The 20,627-nt window shown below is 38.8% G+C and overlaps 2 protein-coding genes across 13 annotated transcripts in view; both read right to left on the bottom strand.

Annotated features, from left to right (window-relative positions):
* Window positions 1–238: 238 nt before the first annotated feature.
* On the bottom strand, window positions 239–7,572 carry ABHD10 (abhydrolase domain containing 10, depalmitoylase). The gene is made up of 5 exons (XM_038142555.1): window positions 7,435–7,572; window positions 4,375–4,558; window positions 3,433–3,544; window positions 2,356–2,493; window positions 239–1,303 (listed from the first exon to the last, which is right to left on the bottom strand). The coding sequence occupies exons 1-5, from the start codon at window positions 7,517–7,519 to the stop codon at window positions 962–964; spliced, it is 861 nt and encodes a 286-aa protein (XP_037998483.1). The 5' UTR covers window positions 7,520–7,572; the 3' UTR covers window positions 239–961.
* A 1,506-nt stretch (window positions 7,573–9,078) lies between these two features.
* Window positions 9,079–20,627, bottom strand: part of PHLDB2 (pleckstrin homology like domain family B member 2) — a 66,331-nt gene continuing 54,782 nt past the window's right edge. For all 12 annotated transcript variants that reach the window (XM_038130059.1, XM_038130025.1, XM_038130052.1 and 9 more), the window contains 6 exons: window positions 18,796–19,003; window positions 16,928–17,018; window positions 16,362–16,508; window positions 13,802–14,021; window positions 11,703–11,788; window positions 9,079–11,016 (listed from right to left, as the gene is read on the bottom strand). In XM_038130059.1, coding sequence (XP_037985987.1) covers window positions 10,876–11,016; window positions 11,703–11,788; window positions 13,802–14,021; window positions 16,362–16,508; window positions 16,928–17,018; window positions 18,796–19,003 — 893 coding nt within the window. In that variant the 3' untranslated portion in view covers window positions 9,079–10,875. The remainder of the gene's footprint in view (window positions 11,017–11,702; window positions 11,789–13,801; window positions 14,022–16,361; window positions 16,509–16,927; window positions 17,019–18,795; window positions 19,004–20,627) is intronic.

Below are 20,627 nucleotides of genomic sequence, written 5' to 3'. Positions count from 1 at the left end.
AGTCATATTTGCAATTAAATCAATTTCCTATTAAATTCCATGGATTTACATTCTAAGACTTATTCAACTATCAAGTTCCATTTACAACTTCTCAGGGTTGGACTCACACAGCTGAAGAAGACACTGCCCAGCAATCCACAGCTCTCAAGTAATGGGAAAGAGGAAACGATGCTCTGTGGCACTGTACTCCCCACTTTGAAAAAGTTACTATTAAAGTCATCTTATAGATCCAGTTTCAGTTTACACCAAAATTATTTATTGTTTCCTTAACAGTAGGCCCACAAATGAACGACAATGGCAGCCTGGAGAAGATCACACACACCCTCCTCAAAGCACAGATAAAGAGCTCTTAAGGCTGTGAGGCTCTGCTTTCTTAGAAGTCAAATTCTTCCCTATGTAGTACCCCAAGCACACCATCAGGGTGTGCTTTCCACATTTTAACAGCACTTCAGAACAAAATAACCATTTATCTGAAATCTGTTTATTGTGTTTCATGGTACTCACTACTCACTATTCTAATAACTAACTTCGGTAAACACTCAAGTTGTAGTTTGCCTTGCACAGATGATTTCAGACATAAGATACAATGATATCACAGCGGAAGGACAGTAACAGGTGTCAAAGATGTGAAAATAAAGGTTTACTGTACAGGCCAATAGCAACAAAAAGTAATCAACATGTCAGAACAAAATTGTAGGAAATTTGTGAAAAAAAAATGGGTAAAGTGGTGAAGGAGAGGTTCTGAACACAATAGCAGCACTTCTTCACACTCTGGACTGTGTGCAAATGCAGCAATAATACAATTCCTGTATTTACAAAACAGAGGTAAGGAAACAGCAGATAAAGCTCAGTTCCTACTGTGACAGTCACAGGCCTGCCACCATCTGGGAAAGAACAAGGCTTCTGTTACTCAAGGAAAAGAGTCAGGTGTAGAGTTCATGCACTAATGCTACTCTTCAGCTTATGCTACTGTTGACAGCTTGTCAATTAGATCATCAACAGTATTCACAATGAGCTTGGTATCCTCCTTGTCACTCATCCGATGCTGGCCAATTTTGCGGAGGATAACATCCACGTCCTTGCTCAAAACACGGTCAGCAACTTGCATAGAGATCTCCCAAGGGACATCCCCATCCTTCATGCCGTGGATAAGGCGTACGGGACATGTCACAGGAATAGGACTATTCAGCACGCAGTGATTTTCTGCTTCTCTGATGAAGTCATAGGTCAAGGAGTAATATCCTTCCTCATTTTGTTTTGTTTGATACTTCCATTCACCCTTTTCTTCTATTTCTTTTTGTGCCTATATAAAAAGAGAGCAAAGAATAGACAAAGCACATGTTAGGAGTACTTAAGAGTACCTCATCTTATTTCTGTTCTAAAAGCAGTAGGACTCCCCCAAGCATAGAACTTCACCTTGTTGGTTTTTATTATCATGGGTGTATTCTCATTCTCCTCACAGCATCAGAGAGGACAAATCCCCTACCATGTCACAAAAGCTGCACTCCAAACCTCTCCTGCAAATTATTCTAGTTAAAATTCACCAATGAAATTAAGCTTCTTAGATTCTTTAGAATCTATCAGAAAAGAAAAAGATGTATAGCCACCATGAACAGTAAATTTCCCTGGCTTCAATCAGTTCACTGATCCTCAAACAAGGGGAAATCCTAGGGAAAAGACACTGTCCAGTGATCAGTCTTTTCAGTCACAGTATTCACAGCAGGTGTCTCTAAATACTACATTTCCAGATTCTTAAGTACTTGCAGGTTCTGAGTTCTAAATAGTAATACTAACACTACAAGGGATCTTAGAAAAAACCCAAACAAATTGGGAAAATATTTTCATTATTCTAAGGCACACATTATTTATTGCCATGTAACACCTCATTTACTTTCCTGAAGACTAGACATTATTACCACCAAGGAAGAATCTCAAAAGGGCAGTTCCCACTACCTAAATCTCACAATCTTTACAAACACACTAATCTGAAGAATTTCCTTTCTATGCACACAATCTGTGTCATACGCATCTCATCCAGTGAAACCTCAACTACTTTAGTGGCTACTTCTCCATCCTTCCAAGCACAAGGATCCAATTCCAATGCAAATATAAGATATTCAAAACAGAAATTGAATGGACTGCAAACAGCAGGGATCTGACTTCACATCCTCTAAACCACAGTAATATAAGCACACTCTGGCTAGTGCTCAGACTAGTCTCACACAGTAAGCTTACATTAATCAAACACAGAAAACTTACCCTAAAAATCGCAGGAAAAGTACAGTTTATATAACATAATTTCTTAAATTCTTGGTAAGATTTTAGACCGCACAAAACCCAACCATCAACATTTACCTCAATAGGAAGCCTCTTAAAAGTTGTTACAATATGATCTGCTGCTACAGCTACTCCAACCAGAGCAGCTACTTTATCTGGACGTGCTATTGCAGCATGAAGCATCAGCCATCCACCCATGCTAGAGCCCACCAGAATCTGGAAAACAAAATTAAAGAACAGAAGAAAATATAGTGTTTTACAGGAAATGGCTAATAGGTTTTTTTTCTTCTTGCACAAAATATCCGTTTCCACTTGGTTTAACTATTTAAATCTTGGGCATAATCCTGCTGTCCTTACCCAGGCAGAACTGCTGTCACCTCCAGTAGAAATTTTGCCTGAGTAAGCACCACAAGACCTGGTATTTATTATTCTGTTTGGCATGGCTGGTTATTGCTGTCTGAGACTGAAACACTGTAAACAAAACGAGAGTTGAAACAATTCAGTATCATATACATACTTTTATGTTTCCTTCTCAAGATAAATGCACATGGTAAAGACTCAGTGCAGTGAAAGAAGTAAACAAAAGCAATTCATAATACAAAATTGTTTTAAACACAATACTAGGTATTTCTAGGTTGTAGAAGATACCAAGTTTCTTACAGTAATTTCTAAAGTAACTGAAGAAATCAAATGCTGCTTCTCCTGCCTGTTTAAATGTTAAAGTTATTTGATCATATGGACTATCTTGTAATCTTCCTGCAAATCCTTTAATTAGTGCATCAGCACAAGACAGTGACACACTTTTTCATTAACAGGGCCGCACTGCACAGAAACAACTCCCTGTCCCCTGTCAGGTGGGACCTCCACCATGAGGCTTTCTCAGACTCTCTGGAGCAACAGCCCTGCTCTGAGCAGGAAATTCTAATGAACAGCCTCCAGGAGGTCTTGCCAACTCATGCTTCCATTATTTTGTGACCTACCTGCCTGCAAAAGAGCTCCTATGAATATGACCTCTCAAATGATCCAGCTTGGAAGTGAACAGGTGTCAGGTGTTCAGCAAAAGCTACTACTGACAAGAGCTATTAGGGCATATTTTTCATTAAGGTTCTACCCTGAGGGAAAAACAGCATTCTATATTTAAAAATAAAGTATAACCTGTGGTCCATCTGTTAGTTCATCCAGTATAGACAGAACATCTTTTCTCCACTTCCCAATTGTACACTCTTCAAATTTACCATCTGAACTTCCACATCCCGTATAGTCAAATCTGAAAAAATAACCATCAACATGAAAGTCATAGTACTGCCTACAGCAACACAGACACTAACTAAATACTACTGTATAATCAAATCAGCAGGGAACAAGAAACCACAGTGAGTATTTTCTTACTTGTTCCTGTTTATCACTAGGACCAGAAATCATGTAAAAATGGTTTAAATACAATAAACACAACTAAGTTACGTGGCATTCTCTATCATTTGACAGAACATCATAATATACAATAGGCAAAAAATTTCCCTTACAGACAAAAAAAACCCCAACAAACCAACCCCTCAGACACTTGAATTTTAAAGGTATTTTTAAAATGTACAAATTCTTTCAAACACTGAACCCAAACACGAAGACTTATGACACATTCAGACAGACGGCATTCAATCTCATCAATCAAAGGACAGCATCACTAAGCAGGGGCACATTCTTCTAAAACCACAGAAGACACAGGATAACTTAATCAGACTTGGCACATAAGGACAGTGCTCATAGTGGTAACTTAAAAAACCAGAACTCCAGGTCCTTAATTTTTAATTATTATGCCTACAGCCCGATTGTAACATGTAACACTGGTTATATTACAGAAAATTAGAAAATTTTCTGAATTACTTTCAGAATACATTCTCCTGATTTACCTCGGTCTCTCTACTGACAGAAATCCTACATTTAGAAACAGAAGAAAGACTTCTTGTCTTGTATACAAGCTCCCTTAGCACAGGGAGCATCCCAATTCAAATGCCAAAGTTTATGTATTTATGTTAAAACCCCTTCCCACAATTCAAGAGACTAGTTTCATTTTCTCAAGTATTATACTCCTCTATGTACCTGATGAAGGCATGACCTAATGATTTGCAGAAATCTTCAAGGGCAGTTGCTTTCTGACCATTCATATTTGAATTGAAGCCTGGAAGGAAAATAACCCCTGGATTTCTGCCTTTTAGTTTCTGATAAGCAATATTTGGTCGATCTGGTCGAGTGAGAAAGCTGACCGATGACTTCAGCCTGCAAACTAGTAAGAGGAGCTATTTAGTACAATCATCATGATAACCTTGGCAGAAACACAAGTTTTTATAAACCCAGGATTTGGCAAATATGGACACATTATGTGAAAACAAGGTATTTTGGCTCAAGACAGAAGAAAAAAACCATCTCCTATGTTCTTTAATGACTGACAAGTACTGATGAACCTGAAAGAGAAAGTTTATTGTGATTCATTCTCAAATCATTAAACACCAACCATGCAGAGAGTTCACTCAGCAATTAGCAAAGAGCTTGACTGAAAGCAAACTCTCAAACTTCCTAGACTTCATCAGTTCTCATGTTTCATACCATCCTGAACACATTTACTCATTTCACCAAAAAATTGTCCCATTTAATATCTGCTTAGTTAAACTTTTATTTTCAAAAAGTGTAATTTTGAGACTAGTGTAACCTGTGTAATGGAAGTTTACATGTACATGAGGTGACAAATTTTTCATTAGAATTAAAACTGAAGGATAAAACTGCACCTTTATCAAAGCCCTGGATCCACACAATACGTGGAGTATAGGGGCAAATTCATAATCAAGAACTGGGAAAGAATCTTGTGCCTAACTTCTTCATCATGATGAGCATAAAAAACCATTAGCATTGTTTAAACCAAATGAAATAACATCAAACAAGGAAATTAACAGAGGAAATGCTAACTAATTAATAATGCTGTTGAATCTCAACAGCTGCTACAGGATTTTATCTAACTTTAGCAGTTAGTTGTACCTCTACTGCGGGTGAGGACAAGTAATTTGTAGAAAGCTGTTAAGGAGACTTAATCCACTCTATTATCCAACTCAGCAAGGTAATTTATTAAACTGAAAGCTTGGTCAAGTCTTCTAAGACTTTGACACTCTTAACTCCTACATTAGAACCTCAGTGGCTCTTCAACAGGGGGGCACAGAAACGATGCAACCCAAAATAAAGTGTTTGGAGAGGATAAATAGTACAAAACCCTAGCCCTGACAGTATCACACCACTTAAGTGTCCTGCAGCCTTGAGTTCTGTTTTGTCACTATCAGACAGACTACATTCAAGGGGTTTTGGGGGGTTAGCTTGTTGTTAAACTTGGATGTGCATGAGTAAGTGTGGGTACATAACAGATACAGGGTGCAGCTAGCATTCAGAACTTTCCTGCAGTCCAACAGAAATGGCATCATTTGAACTATAAATTAAAACCATTAAATTGCTCCTCAAACAATGAGGTAGTTCTTTATCCTACTGAGGCATGAGTTGTTTATAAAGGTGAATGACTTCCACAGTAAAGGTATTCAGATGCATCCACACTGTGGCTTTTGATTTGTGTGTGTCTCTCATTAAGCCAGTCACTTCTTCAGGGCCAGTAGAGTACAAGTACCAGTAAAAGGAGATGAACCAAGAAGTGCTAAATTTAAAAGAAAAATAACTGGAATATTTTTCTCCCCCTTAAGCCCTGAGAGCCATCTCTAAAGCTACTTGTATTCCATGCTGCAGCATGGAGGTGTCCTCAAATTACTTTGACACGGGGCAGGGTTCCAACTGCAGCTACCAGACACAACCACTGTCTAAGCTACTTCACAAACTATTCTTCCATTTAACAAGTTAATGGAAGCACCAGCAGCAATCTCAACCTGAATAATGCAAACACCTAAAGCAACCACCGCAGCTAACCCAAAAGCAAAGCTCAATGCAGTCACTCTCAGATTTCTCTTCAGACAGACAAAACCATCAGCAGCTACCCAGTAATTTCTCCTCCTCATTTTAGGAAAGACCTTAGTAAGAGCAGGGAAGCATTTTTGAAGGATGCAAGGCAGTGTTATTATTAGTGTTTATAAAAGCAAGTTACAGACAGAAGGTAATAACTATAGGAAGACCACGGGACCCTTGCCTGACCACATTTATGGAATTATCTTAATATTGGAATCACTCTGAACTTTTATGAACACCAGAAACTGTGACTGAGACCAGTGTTACATTACACATCAAAGCCAAAGAAGTTCCCTGAACAACTCTGGGAATATTCCTGCACTGAGATCTCCCCACTCCCAGCAGCAGCAGATTAAGATTAATGCTGCTGTTACAGGTAATGGACTCAACTCCGTTTCATGCAACCACACACATTCCAGCAGGAACTGCTGCTTGGCCTGGTCCCAGAGCACCTAAAGACATACTCAAATAAACAGATACTCTGATAATATTACTGTTATAAACACACAGAAAGGGACATGAACACAACAACAAAATCCCACTGTAGTCAAGCTTTTATGCAGCTACAAAATGTGCATCCGTAGTGGCAATTAAGTTTTACTCATTGAGCAACCTTAGATGAGATTCACCCGTTCAATTAAAGGCATTGAATAAACTCCAAAGTTTAGACAAGCACGGGGTCTGACACATCCAGAAGGGACACCGCGTCTTTGGGTAGAGGCCGAGCTCACTCAGAAGTGGACGCCAGCAAAGCTTTTCAGGTGCTTGGCGGAGCTCTACAGGCAGGCATGTTTCATACCTCCTCGCACGATTCCCACCTCCTCAAAACTCACCGGGGCAAGAGCTTAGAGCCAACCAAACACACGTAGGAAAGCAGCTGCTCTGCCCTGTGCACAGTCACCGAGCCCCCGGGCCCCCCCGCGGGCCAGGCGGGGAGGAGAAGGTTGTCAGGGACTCCGTGCGAAGGGAATCCAGTTTAAGATGCCCATTCCCACCAGAGAGCTGCGCCCCGGCCCTTCCCGATGGCGACGGCGCTGAAGGGGAGGAAAGGGTGCCACCCGCAGCTGCCCGAGAGCCGCACAGCGGCCGTCACAGTCGGCACCGACACACATCCTCTCCCCTCCGACTGGCAAATCTTCTGCTCCGAGCTCCCCGCGGCCGTTCCCTTACCCAGGAGCGCCCAGGCCGCCCTCAGCGGTGACAGCGATCCCCGCAGGTCCGAGGCACGGCCGGCCCGCACCAGCGCTCCCGCCATGGCCGCCGCCCGCGCACGCGCCTCCCCCGGGGATGGGGGGAAACGACGGCCGGGGCGGGGCGAGCCCGGTCTGTGATCGTGGCCTAACCTCCCTGGGAAACTGGAACGTTTTGTCAGTAAAAAAAAGCTAAAACATTGATCGTGCATTTCCCAGCGTGCGTGGAAATGCGTTCCCCCGAGCTAGCTGTGCTTTGTAGCCAAGAAGGCCAAAGGTGTGCATTGGGAAGAGCACTGCCAGCAGGTCGAGGGAGGTGATCCAGCCCCTTTACTCAAGACCTAGTGAGGCCGCTCTGGAGTTCTGTGTCCAGGTCTTGGCTCCTCAGTACAGGAGGGACACGGAGCTCCTGGAGTGGGTCCAGTGGCAGGCTGGGAGGGCGACTGAAGCACCTCTCTTAGGAGGAGAGGCTGAGGGCAAGGCCTGGGCCTGTTCAGCCTGGAGAAGAGATGGCTAAAAAGGGACCTCGTTAATGGGTTCACACCTCCTCATCTTCTCGCAGCCTTAGGTATATGAGCACAAGAGACAAACTGACATCTTTATGCACATATGTCTTTCATATACAGGCCATGGCAGCCACAAAGAAAAATTTTCATAGAATCTCCAATTTATTTAGATTGGAAAAGATCTCAAATATCATTGAGTCCAACCTTTGACAAATATCACATCAACTAGACCACAGCATCACCTCCGGTCACGTCCAGTCATTTCTTGAATACCTCCAGGCATGTCCCTCCACCACCTCCCTGGGTAGCCCATTTGAATTCTTGACAACCTCTCCTGATGTCCAACCTCCCCTGGCACATGAAAATGAATGCTAGGAAAGGCAAAGGCAAAAAAAAAAAAGCCTGCCAAAGGAAGGGTGTTGTTTCATTCAAGCACCAGGTCAGCACCTGTAGGTTATGGGACACATCTGAGTAGGTTTTTAAGACTCAGACTCCATGGTTTGCAATTGCCCAAGAAGCTTCAGTGTAAGCAGGTATTTGACTCCCAAGCAGGTAAGCTTGAAGGACTTTTATGATCAGTGCAGACTGATCATAAAGAGGTTGCCTACCACCATGTTCTACTTATGTTGCCTTGCTATACACCACTACAGAACCCACCCCACTTCATGATGATGATGATGGCAAACTTAGTGAAAATAAATCAGTCATAAAACCACAGTTGTTTTCATTTCCACAGTGACTTAATACTCCCATTCAGGTCATGTCTAAGTAAAATATTGGGAAAACTTTGAAATCCTTAAACTCAAGCAGTTTCTGGTTTGCAGTTAAAGAAAAAAAAAAACTGTCAATATTCAAAGCTGGTAATAAATTTTTTAAACAGGTTCATAAAAAATTAAAAAGGTATTATATTATGTACATGCAGAAAACAGACTACAATCCTAATTTCACTGTCCTCTGAAAGATTATTTTCCATAGCTCTTTTATGGGAAAATATATGGAATAGTTCAATTAAGTGTTACTGAGAAATGCAGTGTTGTTTGCATGACTGTATACAACTATTTAAAGGACAAGCATAAATGTCTCAGGATAATGCAGTAAGAAAATATTTGAAACAAGTGTATTTTTAAAAATGTTTATTAAAATGCCTTCATCACATCATGCAGGATACAAAAATCAGTATTAGAAAACCTTTATAACTGTGCTTGGGAATAAAATAAAAATACATCAGGAAAAATAATAACTGTATAAACAAAAGCAATTTATTTGATAGTGTTTTAAATTATAGATTACAGGCTGTGATCTGCACAGATGATAACAATTATCTTTCAACAACAGTCTCTTCTATGATTCAAGTAGAAACTGATGTTTGTCACGCTAGAACAACTACATCATCTGTACATACCACAAACCTGTTCATTACAACTACAGGGTTTAAAAAGTATAACAAAAATATTCTGCCAGCATACTTCTATTCTGGTTTCAGTTTATTTGTTCAATTTAAAGCCATTAACTGTTCATCAAAGAAAAAAAGAGGCTAATGTGCTTTCGTCTAGTACACAAACCACAGAGCGTGTAAGTTTCAATTATCATCAAATAGAACCTCTTTAAAGTCATAATATGACACTTTCTTGAAGTTCATTTCAATTAAATAATTTATATTTTTGCAATATTACTCAAGGACTTGGAGGTGATTTTAAAATGGGAGACCGCTGCACACTCAGCATTTTTGCTGTTTTAGGAATCTCAATCCCTACTACTTCAAACTTTCAGAGTTTTTTATTCATACACTGCTTAGTGTAAACTCTTAGAACTCACCTCTCCCTTTTTATTCTATTTGACAGCAGTATTCTGTGCAGATATACATTAAACAACAAAATAATTCTCTGGGACTGAAAGCTTGGCTCCAAAGAATTCAGACAGGTAAGAGGTTTTGGTGCTGGCTTTCAAGGCAGGCAATATTTGAGAGATTTCAATAGAGCGTTCACTTGGCACAGAGTAAGATTAGAACCACACTGGGACCTTATGATATAAAAGAAAATTGCTGTAGAGTCCAGAATCAGCTTATTCTGTTCAACAGGGAGGATTAAAAAATCCCTCTATATGAGGATGTTAATACATGTGTTTACATTTCTCATCCTTGTGGAAAAAATGCATCTTTATAAAGCTGTCCCTCTCAGGGTTTTTTGCCTTGTTGAGCTCCATAGATGTGAACTTTAAACATAGAGTTGTTGCCACAGACTGTTTGAACACACAGAACATAACCATTTAATTACATTAAAAGTCATTAAGAGTTTTGGCACTGTCCCCTTACAGAAAGTTAGGTAGAAGTAACAATATGAAAATATAAGGGAATCATGTAACTCTTTGGCTCTGTTGTAACATTTAACTACTAAGGCAAGAACTGTGTGTACCTTAGGGCTTCTTTTTTTGTTTGTATTTCTATAAAATACTTGACCATAAGGTTTTAAAAAGTCACTTAATCATCTATAAATGTCAAATGTTGCATATTAAAATATATGCTTATTACACCTTTTTGTTTCACTACTAGAATTTTTCGATACCAATGAGAACACACACTTGTAAACTGTTCAGTATAAATTTATGAAGACATTCTCTGTATAAGAAAATTTGTAGAAACTTATCATTCAACCAAGATGCTGTAATTAAAAGTGCCTGATTATCCATTTTGGAGCACTGATTCTCTCAACAGCTTTAGCTCATTCAGTCCTATAAAGATCAACTACAACAGATAACAACCCCTCCTTTTCAATGCATTTGTAACCCCCTCTCAATCTGAGGTTTTGGGTGCACATCATAAGGAGGACATTTCAGGGTATTCTGGCTTTTCAGCTGTCACTAGCTACGGCTAACTTAATAAGTTACGTTATTGCAGGATGCCCTATTGCTCCCTTTTATTATAACATGAAGTGGGTGTAGCCTTCTGCGCCTGTAACAATGACATCCATCCATATCCTCATGGCTTCTGGAGAAGGAGCAACCATGTAGTAGATGCGGTCATGGGTCTTAACACTGAAGGTCAGCAGCGGGTTGGGGCTCTTGAATAAAACACAAAGAAGATATCAGAAGAGTGAAATCAAAACCATTTATTGGTATCAGAAGTGGATTTGGTTACAAGGATATTTATGAATAGGGTTAAGAAGAATGATAACGTGTTGTACCACTGCATCTTATAGTGCAGCAGAGATGCATTTAAAATATGTGGCCACCATTAACACCTTTTACACCATTTTTCCAGTAGACTATTATACAGTACTACAGGGCTGCAAGCTGTTGTTTCATGCCCAAATAAGTAACTCCCCCATTCTGTCCAGTGGCTTCCACAAATTGTTCACAGCTCATTTAAATGAGAGGCAGGGCTGTCATGAGCTGCTGGCACAGTTAACCCCCTCCCTGGGACTGAGGTGTGCAGCCAGCCCTTGACTTGTCCAAGCCACTGATTTCAGTGGTCTTGCCACTGGACTAAGGGACTCCTTGCAGCAAAGCTACTTTGAAGGTAGACACTTATCTCTGCTTCCATGAGTAAAAAAAAAAGCTACCAAAACAGTGCTAATCACTGATTAGCTTCCTCTTCCTTTTCCTCCACTCCAGGGTTTGTTTTTAAGTATTAGTTTAGGTTTTTTTCCCCTCCAATGATGTTCGTTCTCCCTTTAATTTTACAGCAGCTACCATACATTGGGTACTCTATGTGATACGTGGTTAAAACAGCAATAACAAAGTTTACCTTATATGCATTCTTTAGATGATCATAATAGACTTCTTCAATAGCTTGAAAATATATTACACCTTTTAATTTAGTTTCATGTTTGTCTAAAACAGAAAAGAGAGTCACCACTATAATTTTTCACAAGGAAAAGGAGCAGGGCAGGGCAGCATCCACCCTCCATTTTCCTGCAGTGGAGAGAGAAATTGTTAAGAAGCATCCCAATTGTATGTGGACACTGAAAGGCAAACTTCCTTTTGCTCCCAGCACTTTTGTATTAGGGGAATATAATGTTTGTTCACCCAAAGTCATAGTATCATCTCAACACTGAACAGTCATGAAGAAAATCTTTATCAGTCCCATGAGGGAGTCTGCTGTCATTTAAACACTTGGGGATCTCAGCTTACATCCTATGAGTAGCTGCAAGCAATTCTTAAAGCTTCATATGATGGCAAAATGAAATCTCAGAGAGCAAACAATGCAGCTTTGAGAATCTTCCTGCCAGGCCCCAGAGAAGCAGTGCTGAAGCACTGAGATTACAGGATTATGAGATCACAGCACATGTTATACTGAGATAAACACAGCACTATACAAAGTGTGCTGTCTGTGCACTACTAGTAAGCAGAGGATCCACTCTCTTTTCAAGCCCCACCTGGGGCCTTGGTTACCAGACTATTTCAGCTTCGATCAAAAGTGTCTTGGTGGAGTTCCCTGAATGCTTCAGTTCAGAAAGTGCAGATGCTTCAGTCACAACACTAAGCTGTCAGACTTCAGGCTAAGTTCTTGGTTCAGTGGGCAGAACTAAAGCATTATCTCAGGACATTCACTTAGAGTTCAATTACTCTGAATTTGCAGCACCAATATTTATTTTGGAAATCTACTACGTATTTAGAGATGTAAAGATTTAAAGATCCTCACTCATACAAGCAGTGGCATTTTAGTGCAGCTGAGACTCCTCATAAAACTATGCTTGTTGGCTGGAGTCCTTGAGACATTAGCAGAAGTTTTCTTTGGTAATTGAGATTACATTATAGCAACTATAGTGCACTGAAAAGTGAAACCATTGAATATTAACATAGCTACTAAAATAAGACAAAAAAAGATCAGTACCAGATGGGAACACTAATGTGTGTTACAAGCCTTCCTAACCAATAAACCATGTTTAGAACAAAATAAAGAATGTTTGTTACATTCCTCATTGTATTACTGCAAACTAGTAAGAAATATTCAGTGGGTATGTAATGAATGAATGTAATGAATTCAATTTTAAGTTCCTTAGAAGTTGCTGGAAAGGAGTTATGTCAATAAAGTAAATGAAACTGGGTGGTTTTTGCATTCGGTGTTTTCTTCTGCGTCTTAGCAATGGCCGTCCTGCATATGCCTCTTTCTGACCTCTCTGAACAATAAATATTCAGAGCACAATGTTATTTTTGTGGCTTCCTCAGAACTGAAACTTCAAAGTCAAGCCACATGTATATTTGCACAGCATTTAGAGAAATAAGTATGTTCTTAAATTCCCCATTTCTGGGTTTACCCTAAGATAACAAAGTAATGTAGTGCTTATAATGGCTTCAGATATTGTGTAACACAACTTCATGAACAGAAACACGTTTGGACTATTGCGTATTCTTCATCTGAAATTCCTTACACTTTCAAAATAAGGCAAACTCAAAAAGTCTACCCTTGTATATTTAATTTCCTGAAAAACTTTTCTTCACACTAAGCACAGGACTGTGGAAACATTCACTTCAATTTTCACAGTAAGTATAATAAATTATATTCTTGTATGAAGGGTACAAGAAATCGTTCAGTCATTGAGGGAAGTATGTAATATATAAAAATAAAATATGTGGAACCATCATTCTGTGTAGTTGTAACCTCATCTTCCATTTTTTCTCTTGCCCATTTGCATCTCCTCCTTTGTTTTGTTTTGTATGCTCAATTCTGCCTTACCTGGCATGAGGATTGAATGCTATAGGGAAGGGTTCACATGACATCTAAGGGAATGGATTAAATGGAAATCTAAGTTTTACCTGGATTTCCTACTTGTTCATAACTTAGCGGAATTTGATAAAAAAATAGAAGAACAGAGGTACCCTAGTAGCAATGCTGCAACGTACCTGCATAATAGGTAAAAGTTCTCTTGTTTCTGTCAAAAACAAACCACCTTTTTTTCCATGTTTTAATTTTCCCTCCCATTTTAATCAGAAAGCCTCGGCAGGTTTTCTCAGTGAGAGAAACGTGATAACAGGTCTCTATGTTGTGCCCAGCCGTTTCAATGTGACTTCGTAGGTCGAAGTCTTCCTTTCTAACGGGCAGATAGCGAGTCAAGGGACGGGCCTACAGGAAAGAAAAGAAAATCATATTATTTTTAAGAGAAGCCTTATCATCTCCTACTCTTTCTGCTGTGAGGACATAACTGAAAACTGCTCATAGAGTTTAAGAATAAATGTAAGAAAAATAAAGAGCTTTTACTGCAGCTCTAATTTTCTTGAAAAGAAAAATCCTTTAAACTTCTAATTTTACAGTGTTGGACAACTTTGTAAAAGTCAGATATAGCATAGAAGTTTCTTGAAATCAACAGCTGATAAGCTGGTAAAACAGAGGCCACAGCACAGAAAAGCTTTCATAGCATTAAGACATTAATTAAATGTAAGGGTGTGTTGCTGCCTTAGATGAAGTCCAAGAACTTTATATGCAGGATGTTAAGCAAACTCTTTATTTCTTTAAATACTTGCTGCACAGATGTCACTCTTTAATTTTAAGTTACTGCTACAGGCATTTTTTTTGCAGAGTATAATATATAAATAATAAGAACATGCTATTGCAGGAAACTTTAGTAATAGGAATGAACTGTAATCACCAGTTAGTTTCACACAGATTGCAGTGAACAAAACAGAACTATTTTCTGCTGAACAAATTAACTGTGATAACTAGTTCACATCCCTCTGCAAAAGACAGCAAAGCAGTGCAGAAGACGGTGCTTCCCTCTTGATTGCAGTTCAAGACCCTGCACCAAGCCTGGATAGTGTCAGTTGGGAGAACAAGCAGGAGATAATGATTTGGAACCTCTGCCAACTGAGGAAATACTCTTGTTTTCTTTGCCTGGAGGGTCTATGCACAATCATCACCCCGTCATTTTAAACACAGAAGACAGGTCTCCCCGAGAAGGCTCCTGCTGTAGCTGAGGCAGAGGATACTTTGGAACAGAAGCTAATTTTAGATGCTTTCAAGGATCTGTGAAAGGACCATCTCCCTCTCTCTCTCCCCCTAGACTCCAGAGAAATCAGTGACCTGGAGAAACTAATCTGCCTCTGCTACATTCCTCAAGTTAGCTGGTTAAATCCCACTGTGAGTCTCAAATCAAAGGGACTTTCCCTCATTGCATTCTTAAGAGCCTCTTGGTGCAATAGGAGCTGTGTTGCTCACAAGAACTCTCAGCACCCTTCTAAAATTATGCAGTCCTGTATGATACAAGCTGGCACCAGCTCTGGCGAGTGCAAAGATGGAGCTCCTTCCTCTTGTTTACATTTTTAAGTGTCAAAAGGTGCTGGGGAAAAAATTGGTCTTACTGTACAAAGGAAAGAAAAAAGAAATTAAAAATCAGTGATTTTTGACAGATAACTTTTTGTCTTCCTGCCAATTTGGTCTTCTTCTCCCTGCCAAGTCTGACAATTAGCAGTAACTGACAGGACATTCTATTACAACACATGCATGCTCTAGTTTGGGATAAAAGTATCAGCATTGCATTGTTGTTTATGCCATACTTGAGTTGTCAACAAATTTCTTAGAAGAAGAGGAGGTAAGCAAGTAAAATTTAGCATTCCTGATTACATTTTATATGAAAACAAATGAATGAATATATTTAACTAGAAACAGCTGGTGAAACAACAGCAAAGGTAGCACAGATAAAACCAGAAAGATATTGCAAGATGATATGGAATCTTCTGCACTCAAATATGTCTGTTAAGGTGGAGACATTATCTTGCTCTGGTATACTAGCAATGACTGCCTAGTCATTTGCTGTACCTTATAGATATTATTGGTTTTGGAGTAATAAACAAATAGGTAAGACACTAAGCCTAAAAAAAACCTCAAGGTACCTCTAAGCCCAAAGAAGAAGCAAAAATATGTAGGAGGTAACACTTTTTAAATTAAGTAATGTTTCTCATGTTGTACAGTCCCATTAACTTTAGAAAAAATAATATTTACTCTTTACTGTAGATGTGGAGCTGAAAAAACTTTCTTATTTGTCTTCTTTTCTGTCAAATGTTTGGAAGTAATAATTCACATTTCAGGGCATTTTATGTATTAAAAGAAAAAGTAATACAAAACAAAAACCCCACCAACTCCACACCAATGGTTTATAAAATTAACAGACTCACAAATTCCTGTTGTTCTGGCCAAAAAATTCTGCTTTGCCTATAATCAGTAACAAGTCTTAGAGGATTAATATTCATACTTTATATATAAAATGCTAAATAAATAACTATGCAGTCAGATGAATACTTGGCTCCAAGAGCCCAAATATACTTTTAGCAAAACAATTGCACCTCAAAAATACTAAATCTATCTGTTCAGCTGAAAGCAGTTCTATTTACCATTGGCAGAAATACACTTAGTCCTTTTCTGTATATGAAGGGGAAGTCTTGCACTTCATTTCACATCCCTATATCTGACCTGTGCTCTTTGTTTCTCACGTATTTGGACTTCTTTTTCAATTAATTTTTGCCTCTGGCTTGTTTCTTCCTCCAATCTTTTCTCCAGTTGCTCCCTGCGGCGTTTTTCTTCTTCCAGAGCTCGTTTCCTAGCTTCCATCTCCCGTTCCTAAATACCACAGCACACAGAGAACTTCAATTATATGCACATATATAGTTGACAATGTCATTTCTAAGCTAGGGCTAATTACCTTTTTGTCCCTTAAGTAGGCCAAAATATATATCCAGCACACTGGACTGAAATTTGGAGTAAGAATTGCAAATAGAAATGAAGGTTCTTCTTAAGCAGCTCCCCCAGCAGGTGTCAAACTAATGCTGAACAAGTTTCTGGGGATTTGTCATCAGCTTGTCCTTTGAGAGAGCAGATATTGCATATGGGCTCAAGGGTGTAGTGTGAGGTGAAACCAAGGAGAAAGAGGTGTTTTTTAAGTGTTTATTAGGTATAAGCTGGGTAGGTTTCTATGTTGCATTAGGAGAATATTATCCAAACATACATGCTTCCTCTTAGTTACTCAAAATTACACTTACTCTGGTCTCAAGCAGCCGAGTCTTTTCAGCATGTGCTTGTTTGAGAAGTCTCTCCATCTCCTCTATTCTTGCAATGTTTGAAGTGCTAGCACTGCAAAAAAACCCCATTATTTATTCAAAATAAGAGCTGGTATTTAAAGAAATATTTTTTTACAGTCCAACATAATTTAAGAATGGAGTTGACAGTGGTCAGATCCAATTCAGTGCAGTAGCCACTAACAAAAAAAGAGGTATGTTTGGTGAATTGATGAATGACTACAGCAGCAGCTCTGTTTCTTCTGTACTTTGAGCACCCACAAATTTTATGCATTTCTACAAAAAAAGTGTTTCTCTTGCCTTAAACATGGTAAAATATAACTTATACATTTTAAATTGGTCAGAACAAAGCATCATAAATTTTTTTCCTTTAAAGTCTGATAAGGCTTGAAAATGTGCTCAAACACCATCTAAAACAGTCTGACTTAATTTTACTTAAAGGAAATTTTGTCAAGGAAAATTAACTGTCTATCTTCCAGAATTCATCAACAAAATCAGCTCACACTCTTTTCTTCTTTCACCATAGTTTGCCTTGTGAGAAACAGAAAGATCTGTTGTAAACGGTCTTTTTATGGTTTTTGTGTTGATTTGGGCTATTTTTTTCTTTGTGTTGCTTTCTTTTGTTTTCCTTCTGGCATTGCCTGCAAGAGTCAGAGGGAAGCAGAAGAGCAAGCAGTACCAGTGAAACTCAACATCTGTTGGGGCTTCCCAGTCCTGGGCTGGAGACTGGACTTACAGGATGATAAGATCAGACACACATCATCCTCCTTCCAAATGGTCAGAGAAGGAAGTCAGAGAGAGAAAGGTTTCGAATCACTGGCACATTAGCTCAATGCACAGAGTTAGTTCCCAGCCTGTCTCCACCTATCAGAGTCTTGCTGACTATCCATTTAAAACAGAAATCCTCAAAATCCAAGTCCTAATGTTTTTCCTTTAAGAAAACCAAAACCAACATCAACCAATGCAAAAAAACCCAAGCAAACCAGCCAGCAGAATGACTGCCAGTGGTATTTTCTAAAACTTAACACTGCAGTGATAATGACATTAAAGGGGAAATCAGGAGCTTCCCTGCCACAGCAAACAGATGCTAAGTAAAACACTACATGCTAGCCAAAAAAGCTGTCCTTGTGTTCACAAGTATTCATAGTGCTGTGACAAAGCTGTACTTAATAATCAGCCTCTAGTTATGCTTGTGAAACTGCTGGGGCAGGACTGTGAGCAGGAATGAAAGCACTATCATAATGTCAGAAATAAAAAATGGATTGTCAGGAGAAAATTGTTTGCACACAATTTTGAGACTCATCTGGACTTCTAACACAGATTATGGAAATTCCTTTCATCTGAGAATGCTTCTGAAGATGACTAAAGCAAGCCTTTCAGTGTCATCTCTTCATTTTTACTGACCCAGAAAAGGGAGAGGAAAGGGCAATAAGACTTTTGAAGGAAGCCTGAGTGTTTCAGCTTAAGCACCTAGTTGTTAACATGCTGGACTTGTAGAACAAGTATACGTCATCAATGGCACATATCCCTGAAAAATTTCCTATCAGAGGAAATTCCTTCCCTGCAGAGATCAGGTGAGGAAGCACTGATTGCTCTGTAAACTTCAGCATTATCATTTAAGTTTTCCACAGTTTTATTTTCATCTTTCAATAAACAGGTGAGGTGTAGTTAAACCTGACTATGAGGAGCTAGACAAATATGATCCCTGTCTAATGATCTTACATTTTCTTAACCAATCAGTAGCATTCACACTATCACAGAGTACATGTACGTACTCTCTTTTTTCATATGACCCTATGACCATTGCAGGATCAGGAGGAAAGAAGATTTACCTGGAAATGTTATCTGGTGAGCATGCTGATATGCTTGTATCCATACTGTCAGAACTGTCTAAGCTTAACGTGTCAAAGGCATGGTCCTTGTAACTACGATCTGAGTAATGGAAACTGTTCAAATACACATTGGATTCCGATGCTGTTCTGATGTAGAATTCCGGAGACTTCTGCCTTTGGTTTTCACAGATGCGCTGATGGTTATACCCTATATAGTACAGAGGAAACACTGATTTCACACAAAAATTATGTCACAGGAGCATAACTTGGTAGCAGCACAAGCATTTTGAACATCACCTCAGAATTTACTGCACTGTGACCAAGGCACTATAATATTACGGTTAATTTTACAAGTTAATCACACTGAAATAAAAGCTTTAAATACCTGTTTTATCTATGATGGATTCAAATATATGCACATTAGTACAACTGACTTTTCAATATATGTTCTTCTATGTGTATTATGAAACTCTAATTTGAAAAAATGAAATTTACATTTTAAAATGACAATTAGGCCTAATCTGGAAAGTAATGTAGTTAAATCCAGGAATTTAGAAGAAATTACACTGACTAAATTAAAGAAAAAAAGAAAAAAGACCTGATATTCAATATTCTTAAGTACTTGTCTGGTTGACTTTATTGACTATGGATTTTTTTTTTTTTGTCTGTTTGGGAAGCTTTGCCTTCTGATAACTGCAATTGGACTTTTAGTTTCATCTGAAATAATACAAGCTGCTTGTTATAGAACCATAGTTACTAGTGAAGAGGTACTTTACTGGAGTTTTGAAATTGCAGTTCACCCTACCGGATTGAAGCAGATTCTTATAGCTCAATGATTCTGAAGAAAAATGAGGTTCACGCAAAGGTTCTCTTGTTATTTTTCCACAAAAACATTTTTTTTCTGAAAAGTCATCCCCCTTGAACACAGGGAACTTTGTTTGGCAATGTGTCCTTTAAAAATGTCTCTTCACAAATATTTTTATCTCATGTTTCTGTTGCTCTTTGAAAGTAATGCAGACTTTGAGAGAGGTTGTTGAGCTTGCTTGATGAGGAAGAGTTGTCATTTTAACTGCTGAAGTATTTTACAGTGTCCTTTTAAGGTTGTTCCATCTATGTGATTACAAATGCAACCGCACTGCTCATCTTTTCCTTCAATGAAGGCAAGAAGTGAGACTTTCTTATAGTTCCAGTCATTAGGATTGTAATATTCTCTGCACATTTCTGAGTCAAATTCTGAGCTGCTGGCAGAGCTGGAGATTAAGAAGGATTGACAGACTACACAAAAAACTCCCATTCTTCTAGGAAGGCAGCCACTGACATTCCACATATTTAAGATAAACAGACATGTGAAAAAATGCAGACAAATGTACAAATGCAGCAAGGTCCAGATACAAATTTTTATTAGACACCATTATGACACTGATGCATGAAATCATGAAAGCATGCTTAAAGTGCAGTGTTTTTCTGCCTTATTCTGCCTTATTCTCATTCTCATTCCCTATCTGTGCATACCAGGTTACTCTCTGGTATTTTTTGCCATGCCAGAACTGGGAGAGTCCCAGTTCAGAGAGCCAACAACTGCAGTTATCTGAAAAGTGTGTCTCCAGCTGAATAATTAAAGCATGTCATTAAAGAAACTGTGCCCTACAAGCATTTCCAAGGTAGTTTTCTCCTCACTTCCCTCTGTACCATACAAAGCTTTCTTGGAGATAGTTAAAGCTGGTTTCTAAGGAGCTAATAGGACGCACTTGCCATTTAAAAGAACACTGAATTTCAATCAAAAATTCAGTTGCATTGATTAGTAAAAGAGACAAAAGGGACACAAATACACC

This window comes from Motacilla alba, chromosome 1, assembly GCF_015832195.1.
Source record: "Motacilla alba alba isolate MOTALB_02 chromosome 1, Motacilla_alba_V1.0_pri, whole genome shotgun sequence".
Classification (NCBI taxonomy): Eukaryota; Metazoa; Chordata; class Aves; order Passeriformes; family Motacillidae; genus Motacilla; species Motacilla alba.
This window is presented reverse-complemented; position numbering and strand designations above follow the sequence as displayed.

Coding starts and splice junctions, on each gene's coding strand:
- ABHD10 (XM_038142555.1), bottom strand. CDS start 7,519: ATGGCGGGAGCGCTGGTGCGGGCCGGCCGTGCCTCGGACCTGCGGGGA. Junction 4,559..7,434: donor GGCGGCCTGGGCGCTCCTGG/GTAAGGGAACGG, acceptor TCCTCTTACTAG/TTTGCAGGCTGAAGTCATCG. Junction 1,304..2,355: donor TTAAGAGGCTTCCTATTGAG/GTAAATGTTGAT, acceptor CTTTTTATATAG/GCACAAAAAGAAATAGAAGA.